The sequence below is a fragment of the Sus scrofa genome, chromosome 5 (assembly GCF_054392235.1).
Source record: "Sus scrofa isolate SSC_HxYL_T2T_F1_AM1 chromosome 5, Sscrofa_HxYL_maternal_Yorkshire_Landrace_v2.0, whole genome shotgun sequence".
In the NCBI taxonomy this organism is placed as follows: Eukaryota; Metazoa; Chordata; class Mammalia; order Artiodactyla; family Suidae; genus Sus; species Sus scrofa.
In genome coordinates this window covers 52,126,401-52,138,531 of record NC_139387.1, presented here as the reverse complement: position 1 = coordinate 52,138,531, position 12,131 = coordinate 52,126,401, and the positions used below count along the sequence as shown (strand labels likewise).

Here is a 12,131-nt window from a genome sequence, read left to right as displayed (position 1 = left end):
AGGTTAAATTATTAGAGAATAGAATGATTTTCTCTGTTATTTTCAAATTATTTTATTTTTTGGCAAAGTAATAATGCATGCAATACAAATTTCAAATGATATGGAAATACTGGAAATACATATAGTAAAAATTAAATTTTGCTTCTGTTGCTCTCTGAATATTAGTCCCCTTCTACTGCCTAGGCTTTATCATTTCCAGAGGTGTGATAATTTGTTTCAACTTGTCAGATCTCTGCTCTGCAAGGAATTGATATTCAAATTATTTTATAGCAGTGAAAAAGGAATTTCATTTGAGGAATAATCCACGTGCAGTCTGATTTAGTGCATATAGTTAGAAACATCAAGTTTAGAGATTATCCTATTTTGGTATTTTAACAAAATATTCATGTGGCCAGATTTGTTGGTAATTATCCATTGCAACAACCTAATTTGGGTGCCAGCAGCCACTACTTTGTATTATCTTATACTGGTGAAATATTCCATACTTGTTGGTGTTAATTCCTCTGAGTCACTTTGAGGACTTTGTTCCTTTTCTGCCTCTTGGATCCTTCCTCTTAACCCCACATAATCAAACCAGAGCTAAGCACTGTAGGGCCTCTGGCACCTGCTGCATTGCTGGGGATGGCACTTTTAATCGACTGTTTGGTGCCCGATCTAGTGGATTTTAAATAATGTACATATCTCCCTTGTAAATTAAGCACTTTATCACTTCTGTAATATGTGGTTAACTTATAACTGGAAAAGAACTAATTGAAGTACCTTCAATTGTCATCCAAGTTCACTAAGTTATTCTTTTTGAACAAAAGAAAATTAAAGGAAAATGTAGTCTTTGTCAATATATCTTCTAATAAAATGGCTTTAAATGAAATCTCTAATCTCTCTCAGTGTTGATGCCTTTTTGATGTCAATAAAAGTTCTTTAATCTTTGAGCTATATATTTGATGAATGGATCTCTGTTAGTTTGGAGGAAAATTATTTTAGTGGTCTTAAATCTAGTAAAAATAATACTGATCCTAACTTGACTCCACGTGGCATGTATTTCATTTATCATGAAAATGAAGAATTTAGTTCTCAAAAATCAGCAAACGATTTGAACATTTTCTGTTTGAAATTTTATCAATATAAAGAATTAAATTAGCAGTCAAAATTTCACAGAATTCCTATATTACTGGCAGAGAAGAAACTCTCTGTTTATTGGATATGGAGTCTGAGACATGGAGAAACACAGTGCCTTGATCAAACACACACAAGCAAAGGAGGAGCTGTAAATAAAAGCCAAATCATTCAAAGCTGGATACAGGACTCTATTCAGCACATTATGCTGCCTCCTCAGAACGTTATTGAGTGTCTATTTAAGCCAAGCATTTCTGACACTTGGAGGGGTTTCTTTCTTTCTATGATTTCTGATATTTCAGACAACGTTATGTGTAGGCCTTTAGGTACTTCATACCTGTGAGAAATTCTGAAGAGGTTGCTTTAGTCAGAATTATTTTTTCCTTTTCTTTCCTTCCTTCTTTTCTTTCTTCTTTTTTTAAACTGAAACTGTAGCTCTTATTCAGGTCACAAGGAACAGTATTGTGGCATCTGAGGGGAGACATATCCATATGGCAGCTTTTCAAAGTTTAAAGTAACTGCAAGGCAGACATGCAGTGTCTCTCTGCTGTACTTAATTTTAGAAACTTCTTAATTTTAATGTGTTGTCCATGGCACAAAAGAAATTTTCCCTGGGAGACTTTTGTGGTGTTTGAGGTAACAACTCTTATGTTACTCGAATCCCTGAACAACAAGGCCAACAGGAATGATTCCCTCTCTGCTGAAGATTTTCTTTGGCTTTCACGGGCCCCAACGCACTTTATAGCATGGCTGGACTATATTGAATTTCCATGTTGAGATCTACACCCATAATTTAACATTTTTCTTTTTGAATTTTATAGTACAACTGCATAGTAATTCAAATACATACAAAAACCTAGGATCATTGCAATTCCAAATACTTGAGATCTGTAACATGTTAAATTTTCAGCAGCCTCAACATGATCTTGATAATACTACTTTTTTAAATTAAGGAAAAGTAAGGGAGAAATCTTGTTTTATAATCCATTTATGCATAATTTTAGGAAATAGTTTCTGTGCTGCTTTCTAAAAGGAAATATGACCAGATCCATCACTCTCACTCCTCAGACATCTGTATTTTACCCTTGAGAAACATGCACCTTCATTCATCCCAAGGATTGAACATAAAATTGAACCTAACAGTTGTGAATGTTGCCTCGTTTCTTCCTGCCTAATTAGCAGGAGACTACGAACCTGAACTTGAACTTGGATCCAGTTTTGAGTAAGTGAAAGACAAGATCAAATGGAAGATTTTCCTGTAAAGAGTGATATTCCCTAGTCTTTTTTTTACATTGTACCTTTAAATCACTTCTTGGGGGATAGATTTAAATCACATTTTTTTATGTATTCCAACAAAATTTTCTAAAATTTTCTAATATGTTTTCAGAGATGACCTAATGTTTCTCTTTTAATGCAACTATATATGTACCATAATTGAATTACTAGCTCACTGATGCTATTTATCTTTCTAAACTGCAAGCCACCAAAACTACAGATTGGCATTTTAGACCCCTAAGTTGGGAAAAAATACACTGGATTAGCCAAGAATCATTGAAGTCAAGTTAAAAAACAAGATCACCATTCAGAGTCAAATCCAGTCAGCTGCCATCATTTGCACACTGTATCTTCATTTTCATAATCTGTGTTGCCTGTGTATTTAGTATAAAATGGAGAATGTAAATATCATTGAAGAGTTGCATGCTAATAGACAGTGTCCAGAAGAAGTTCAAGTTAAGTACTATTTGCCAGGTATATCTGTAGTATATCCCTGATAATTTATTTTGTGAGATGATGAGAAACACACAGCTAGTTCTTATTAGAATTAACTCCATTATCAGAGAGGATGGTTGCAGTACTGTTAATTCTACTGAATGATAAAAGGTTCTTGCATGGTGCATTAATTATAAGTTTCGAATTTACTTGTGTTTGGATAGCCTATAAAAATCAGTGCTACATATTTCATTCTCACAAATTGTCTATTGATGGGGAAAGTTTTGATAACATTTGAGTGCTTCTGCAACATTTTTAGAAGGTATTACAAAATATACCAGATTATAGAAACTTTCTTATTTGAAGCATTTACGGGTTTTTCATTACAACTAGAATAGAATTAAAATGCCTTTCCATGGTTCCACGTGATTCTGGTCCTCCAGCTGCTTTTCCGACCTCTGATTTGCTTTTCACCCATAGGGCTCATCAGGAAGATCCTAGGCCCTATGGCAAGAAGAAGTTTGACCTGTTTAAGGATAAAAAGAAATCTGGTGCAGCTGTAGCATCTGATGGCACTTCCAGGTTCATATCACCTACACTGGCTTCCTTTTTTTTTTTTTTCCTAGTTCTAGAACTAATCAGTCTTATCCCCATGCTAGGACTTTGTGCTTTTTTCTTTGATGGAAGTGTTCTTCCCTCAGACTTTATATATGCCTGGGTTCCTGTTGTTTTTATTTTGTTTTTGTATTTGTATCATCTCAGTCCTATTTGTGCTTCCCAGAGAGCTCTTGACTTTACTCTCTGAACAGTTTCTCCTTTATTATTCTTTTCCTTTATATCCCTATTAAGTTTCTTTTCTTTCCTTCTTTTTTTTTTTTTTTTTTTTGTCTTTTCTAGGGCTGCACCTGCGGCATATGGAGGTTCCCAGGCTAGGTCTAATCGGAGCTGTAGCCGCCGGCCTATGCCAGAGCCACAGCAATGCCAGATCCAAGCCGTGTCTGTAACCTACACCACAGCTCACAACAACACCAGATCCTTAACCCACTGAGCAAGGGCAGGGATCGAACCCGCAACCTCGTGTTTCCTAGTCGGGTTCGTTAACCCCTGCGCCATGACGGGAACTCCCTTTTTAAGTTTCTTTATAGCATGTAACACCATCAGAAATGGTTTGTTTATTTTCTCCTTTCCAGTCTTCCTTGTCCTCTCCACTTTCCCCATCCCCTTGCCAATTATGTAAATTCAGGAAAGTTAGGTTCCTATCTGTTTTGTTCAGTCTGCATTCCCAGTGCCTAGAACAATGTCTGGAATAAAGTATGCATTCAGTAAATATTAGTTGAATAAATAAAGAATGAATACACAATTAAGTAGCTATAAAATAGGGTAAGTGCTTATAGTTCCTAAAGAGAAACCTGCTTTACTAGGTTGCAATGGCTAAGACAAACAAGGAACCAGGCGGGTGAATCTGAATTCAGTTCTTTGTTCCACTTAGTCTTTTCATATGATTTTGGGCACATTTTTTTAACCTCTGTGTCTGTTTATTTACCTGAAAAACAGGTAGCTAGAGCTCATGGAAAAAGATGGATAAACAATTAGATAAAATGATCGAGATACATCGTTTTTTTCAAATATTCCTCCTTTTGAATAACAAACTTGCTTACATGTTTGAAACTTTGAAGGAATATCATAAAACATGCTAACAACAGTTTAAGAGCCTTGCAAAATTTGAAGTAATATTCGTTCAAAAATTTCACTTAGAACAGAAAAAGCATAGAAGTGTCCCCTTCAGAGTTTTAACATACTCACTTTGCTAATATCTTTTGGTTTTGCTTATTTTATTTTTAGTTAAAAATTGGAAAAGATCTGAAATAGATTTTTGAAGGATAAACTGTGATGTTTTTCCAAAATGGTGAAATTGTGCTTAATTACAAGTAATCTTTTGCAGCAGTGAATTCGTCTGTGAGCTAAAATAAGAATATAATTATAGAAATAATTAGCATCAATGTTTTAATCATTTCTCTATGACTAGACAACTAATAAGGCTTGGACATACTAAAATCATGATTCATTTCTTCATTCATTACATATTTGTCTTCTATATATTAGGTACTATTGTAGGTACATTGAACACATCAGTAAATTAAATAAGAATTCCTGTTCTCCTAGGGCTTAATTTTTAGTGGGGCTATTTATTGTATGTTTTGTCTCCAAGCTCACTCCATAGCTTTATACTCTTCTCCATTTGTGAAGTATGACTCAGAGGATTGATTATTAAAGTAATTTTAATTACCCATTGCCTAAAATTAACTGTGAAGTGTTCTTTTAAGTTATATACTAAGTACCAGCATGATATTAATGTTTCAGAGACCATCTGGTTCTTTAGACACATCTTTGCAGATCTTAGACAAGCCATTTAATGTGATGAAGTTGGAATCACATCTGTGACTTAGGCTGTTAAAAGGGAGAAGAGAAATTCTATGGATTTGCTGGGACGGTGGATTGTAATTTGGTTTGCAGAAGTCTACTTCAGCTCTACTTCTCCTCATTTAAATTCCAAAGTATATTCATTTCAATTAAAAATAACCTGTCCATTGCGTGTTGTTATTGTTTGGGGTGGGGCCGGTTTTGACTCACTGTCTGTTTTCTATGAGTCTAAACTCATTATAGAACTTGTAACAGTATAGAACTTTTTTCAAGGAATTTATAATCCTTTACATACTCTATTTTATTTACTTAAAATTCATACTTGTGGAGTAGAAAAAGTGAACATTTTTAGTCTAAAATGATAACTTAAAAAATTGAGATCCCTAGTACAGATTAAATGTAGTCAGTAATGAATTTGGTATCTGAACTTGGTAGTTATAATGTAAAGTTTACTGAGCTTTCCAGTGAATATTGGTACCATTTATAGTATGATTTTTAAAGTATTAACCTTAACGAAAGGATCATCACTCACCAAATAGCTATTGCAAGTGTCTGCTATGCACAAGGAACTCTGTCAGAAGCTGTGTTTTATATATAAGATGAGTAATTGATATAGAAAGATGAGTAAGACATAGTTACTCTGTCAGAAGCTGTGTGTTATATATAAGATGAGTAATTGATATAGAAAGATGAGTAAGACATAGTTACTCTGTCAGAAGCTCTGTGTTATATATAAGATGAGTAATTGATATAGAAAGATGAGTAAGACATAGTTCCTGTCCTAAAGACATCTATAATCTTGTCCACACCTTTAAAATCATTCTTAAAAAAGTTGGGTAAATAGTTTCCTCAAGCTCAGCTGAGTTATTCCCAGGATAATACAGAAAACCTCTGATAGACTGAGGCTAAAACCTAACCATGTTGATAACTACCAAAATATCCCCTGCATTTGGTAGCACTTTTTTCATTATAGAATGTTTGTGTACATCTTTGTTTTGCTGCCTGTTCATATCATGAGTCTTTATGCTTTATTTGTGCTGAGCAGTGTTTAAATTAGCTTATAAAAATAATTCATTCATATATCTTTTTATAGTATTGTTCAAGCCAAAGGGAAGGCTTCCTTGTATCTTTGATATCTGTAGAGACAATTACAGAAAAAAATTACAGAGAAATGTTAAAAAGACTATTATTCATTTTCATACTTAGAGTACATGAGACATTTAAAGGCAATTACTATTGCAAAGTATGTAGGAAAATAAATATCCAGTTATATGATGATAGATCAGGCTGTAAAAGTATACACCTAATACCACTGTGTATTTCTAAGTATGTCCATAATGATTAATATTCTAGTTCTAAAGACAGTTTTTGTATATAAACTTCTTTGGACTGTGGGACTAATAATTTGACTTTTCACTATTATAGGCCACATTTTTAAACAGTCTTGTTATGGCATACAAATTGTTTTAGTATCTGGCACCTGCTTACTTTTCTACCTTTCTTCCTTTCTATTTGCCTCTACTGTTAACTCCAGCTATTCTTACCTATATGATGTTTTCTGAATAGCAGTGAGCCTCATAGGCAGGCGTTAAGCATCTTTTCTATCTCTGGTAAACACCTTGCATATACCTGTGGGGTGTGATTATCTAGAGAATGTTTCTCTTCAACAGTAGACTGAACTCAGTGAGGATAGACTTTTTCTTTTTTAATCTTGATGTTCCTGTCACCTCCCTTCTTTCCTTTTTTCATAGATGAGTACCTTTAAGTAACTGAATGGGGCTAAGATGAGAGGTTTGAGCTATAGGAAAGGCCGGTTGCATAGCTTTTCTCCATGTTCCATAACTACAACTTTGACCCTCATTATCCTATGGTTCTTGTCACCTTGCAGTTTGGGGAAAAAATGAGTATACAGTGTACACATCAGTTACTAGAGGTAAAAAGTACCATTCAGTTGTGTTTCTTAGTTATGGTAAGCAAATATTATTTTATTTCATTAACTTACCTGTCCCTCCAAAGGATATAATTTATGAAAAAAATCACACTTGCATATTTAAACTGGGATTATTTGGAATCAAGGCAAATAGGGAAGTGGAAACTTTTCTTTCCATTAAGCAAAACAATTCTGCCATAACCCAAGTCCCTAAAAATGAATTGCATTTTTCAGTTTGCAAAAAATGCCATGAATATACTCGAGAGAATTATCCATAGCTATAATGCTCTTTAAATTTTCTGAACTATAAGAAATAGTGTAGTATATTTTACCAACGATATATTAGAGCTTTATATCATCTAGTGACAGTTTAAGAAGTTAAGTTTTATTATCTTTAAAAGATAACCTTAATAGAATCTTTAGAGGACATATAATGTATAAATGAAGGGCTCAAGCAGTTCTGTTAAACAAGTCTTTATGTTTTGGTTAAACCTCACTCAGAGCTTTATTTTCCTTTACTAACTTACTAGTAATTCTGCAGCTTCAGAATGATGACTGTTGAATTATAGGAGTAGGAGCATCATCAGACAGTTTAACATTTGCAAAAAAAAAAAGTTAATTATCTGAAGATTTGAGACTTATTCACAGGTTTTTAAAAATATTTTGTCTCAGTTTTTTAAAATACATGCATATTTATTTAGCTTCTTAATGCATGTTGTTTCCAGCCAAGTAAATCTATTTTCAAAACAGAGATTATTGGAGAGATTTGGCTTGTTTTTCTTTTCTTAGTGAGTTGTGCCAAAGGTCTGTTCTCTATAAGACATGTGTCTGTTTCAACTTACTATTTTGATTATGAGTAGTTTATTATCCAGATAGACCTTCAAAAATAGAATATTTGCTAAAGAGTTCTTATGTGTATGGTTAAGTGAATATGTTAGAATGATTTAGGATTTATAAATAGCATGTAAGATAATATTGGGAATGTGTTAACTATAACATATACTGCCTTTAAAAAAAAAAGGAAGGGAAAACAGATGATGATAATCCAAGCATCTCCAACAAGGAAGTGAGTGGGTAGAACATCTTCAAATGCTGATTTGGCTTCCCTTGGAACAGCGTTAACATCTTTATATTTAACTGACTGAGTTCCAGCATTTACACTGTCCACTTGAGTTTGTCTAGTCCCCCAAATTTTATTACTTTTTATAAATACTGCCTGGAGATTCTGACTTCCACACTTCGAGTTATACCTTTTCACATTAGGGGCGTGAACTTCCTGGGGGGCACTTCTTTTATGTTTGAAATTGCTCAAAGTTTCCATCTGCTTTCACTTGACTTGTGGTCTTTGACGATCATGCTTGGCCCATGGGATATTGCACTGTGCCCAGAGGATGTGGAGTTTTGTCAGCCAGTGAAATATGTCTGGTTTTTTTTTTTTTTTTTTTTTTTTTTTCAGCTGCTTTCATAGGCCTCTCATCCTGTGTGGTCTTCACTAAACCGAATTTATATTTAACAGGACTACTTACCTTCTTTATCATCTTCTGTGACTTGGTCTTTTTATGAAGAAGGTGTGTGGAAGGAACATCTGAGCCAAAAACCTGGAGTCTTGGCAACAAGAAAAACTAAAACCGAAAGCTTAAAGTAGTGTTATATATGAATGTGCTTTAATATTCACAGATGTGTATTTTGTAATGCAGATGAGTATCGTAGTTCGGATATATACAACTGTCAAAAAAATCCGCATGCCAACAGTAGGCTCCAGGTTTTGTCTGTGGTCCAAATGACTTTTTTGCTTGTTTTTAGGCACTCCTGCAATCTTCAGTTAAGCAACAAGTAGAAGCTATTGAAAAACAGTACATTTCTGCAATTGAGAAACAAGCGCACAAGTGTGAGGAGTTGTTAAATACTCAGGTAATAAAATTGCACATCCATTATGTATTTATACTTTTCTTCTGACTCTCTTCCCCTGAGAGCTGTATAACTGTTTATTCAGTTTCATGCCATTTACTTTCCTTGGTGTATTTTGGAGAAAAAAAATGCTTATGTAAACTCAAAGTTAAAGTTTGGGAATTTTATGATAGGTTAAAAATAGGACTAAAGGCCTAAAATATGTGGATCTCCCCAAAACTAGTGATAATTCTTATGCTAATTTATGAGTTACAATATTATTCATCAAATAACAGCAGCAAAAGAGATAATCATAAATGTATCATGGCATGTGAAATGATTTTAGTGACTTAAGGTTTATAAGTAATATTTGAATTTGAAGTACTTATTTATGTTTATCTTTCCGTTATTTTTTCTTTTCTTGATTTAATGTTTTAGAAGACATTGCAGACATGACTAGCTGATTTACATTAAACAGTTGAAGAACATGTATGTATGTGTCATATTATAAGTAAGACATGCAAGATGTTCCCAGCTATACTTTTGAGTAACATAGAACCAAGTAGAAGAAAATAAAATCAACTTTATATAAAGGAACTATTTATAGGAAGAAAATATACCAATAGAAAAAAAAATTGGGTCTAGATTATAAACATGCCAATCCATCACCAAGATTGGAGTCAGTTCTGTTAAATATTTTTCAGTGTCACAAACCCGCAGTTGTTTTAGAGACCTACCTTCTAGGTTTAACATGTTTATATGCTTTCAACTCTCATGCTTGCCTATCTCTCTCTCTCTCTCTTTCTAATTAAAGATAACTTCATTTATTAAAGCTGGGTTGAAGAAATCTCAGTGATCTCTTTTCCCCAAACCATAGGGTCCAAATGTAAACATGTACAGGATAGTTACAGTCTTAATGAGTCTTTGCTGGAAGACACTTTAACCCATTAAATCTTTAGCAGTGGATTTGACTAGTATATACTTATTTTAATACTTGCTACAGAGTTTAATTTAGTTAGTCTTTATTGCTCAAAGGCCTTTTCAGTGTTTTCTTTTGTAAGTTGAGGTTGAGAAGATGGTTGTCCCTGCAGGTCCCCAAATTTCTGATCTTTTTCTATTACCTATTTGAGAATTGTCTTTTCCTTGTAAAGTCAGTACTAAATTTGTCTTTTTCTTATAATGGCCTTGGCAAAAATAGCCAACATCAGAGCTAATTAACAAATTCAGCAAAGTTGCGGCTTAAAAGATTAACACGTAAAAATCACTTATGTTTCTATACACCTGCAATGAATAATCAAAAAGGAAATTAACAAAGCAATTCAATTTACAATAACATCTTAAAGAATATACCTGGGAATCAATTTAACCAAGGACATAAAAGACTTGTGCACCAAAAACTACAAAACATTGCTGAAAGAAATTAAATATAACCTAAGTAAGTAGAAAGACATCCCTTGTTCATCAGTTGAGAAATATTTGGTGAAGATCACTCAAGACTACACAGGACATTTAGAAGATAATAGAGCAATTCAGTATGATGAAATACTATTTAAAAAACTAAACGTTAAAGGGGGATATAGTTATTAGGTAAAATTACATAAAGTGTAGAAATGGTATCCCACATGTTTTTCAAATCATATTTCTTGAGATATTTGAAATTTGAGATGAGTAAATTTAATAAAAATAATAGCTGAACTGTTCCTTAAGAATAATTTAATTTTTTGTGTATATGTGTCTCTCTGTTTTTTTTTTTTTTGTATTTTTTAATTAAGAATTTGAAAGAAAAGCAAGTTAATACTAATGAGAGTAGTCAAAAGTATGGCTCTGGAGTCAGACTGCTTAAATTACTCCGGAATAATTTGTCACTTAGCTATATTACTTTAGAATGTCCCTTAACCTCTCTGGGCCTCCTTTCTTTCATGTATAAGATGTATACACAAGTAATTCCTGCCTCGTAAGATTGTTATGAGTAATATATGACTGGATTTGCATAGTGCTTGGAATAGGACTTGACGCATTCTAAGTGTTTAGTTGAGATAGGCTAATTATCTTCAACTTGTTATTCTTGGCCAAGATCAATTGTCTGGCTACTCTCTGAATCAGGACTAGGATTCAAATTTTCTAATTTCTAGTCTGTAGAAGAAAGGCTACCTATTTGAAGTTCATATTTTTGTGTGTGTGTGATGTGAAAAAGCCAATCAGCCTTTTAACTTTTTGAACATTTACCCTGGGGCCACTTACAATATATGAATGCTAGATTAACCTTAACATCAAATGTGTGGGTTTTAACACCAAACAATTCTCCAGTTCTCTGTGGACACCAACTGGGTGTCTTAAAAGTCATTTTGATTCTGACACTACCCAGGGTTGTTGCAGACGCCACTGGTTAAGGGCTCAGTTCCACAAGATTATACCCCTACTTCAAATGCCAGTCCCAATCCCTGGGTCTCTTGTATTTCTGACCAATTGGCTATAAATCAGGGGATCCCAAAAAACCTCCTGAGGTTTGATAATTTGCTAGAATGGTTCACAGAATTCAGGAATATGCTTTACTTATGATTACCAATTTATCATAAAGTATGCAACTCAAAAACAGCCGAATGGTAGAGATACATAGGGCAAGGTTAGGGCAAGAATGGGTACTTTTTTGGGTGTTATTATGCTGGGACCTTGAGTTATTCATTGTTCTGGAAGCTCTTTGAATCCTGTTGTTGAGGAGTTTTTATGGAGGTTTCATTACATGGGCATAATTGATTAGATCAGTGATCGCTGTTGATTAACTCAATCTTTAGTACCTCTCCCTTCCCTAGAGATTCTGAAGAGGGTGAGGCTGAATGTTAACAGCTTTCCAATCACATGGTTGGTTCCTTGGACAGTCAGTCCCCAGCCTACCAAGAGTCTCCTCATTAGCATAAACTCCTCATTAGTGTAAACTCATATGTGGTCCTCATTAGCATAAACTTGTGGTAGAAAGGGTCTGAAGAATTACAAAAGATACTTCTTTTCACTCCTGTTACTCTGGAAATTCCAAAGGCTTTAGAAGCTCTCTGCTAGCAATGGGGATGAAGAC

At 33.9% G+C, this 12,131-nt stretch overlaps 1 protein-coding gene across 23 annotated transcripts in view; it reads left to right on the top strand.

Moving 5' to 3' along the window:
* The window catches only part of CCDC91 (coiled-coil domain containing 91), a 396,188-nt gene that overhangs the window by 200,415 nt on the left and 183,642 nt on the right, over window positions 1–12,131 (top strand). For all 23 annotated transcript variants that reach the window (XR_014845230.1, XR_014845231.1, XR_014845232.1 and 20 more), the window contains 1 exon segment: window positions 8,978–9,085. Coding sequence is in view for 19 of the 23 variants with exons in the window: in XM_085024567.1 (XP_084880693.1) it covers window positions 8,978–9,085 (108 nt within the window). In the remaining 4 variants the exon portion in view is untranslated.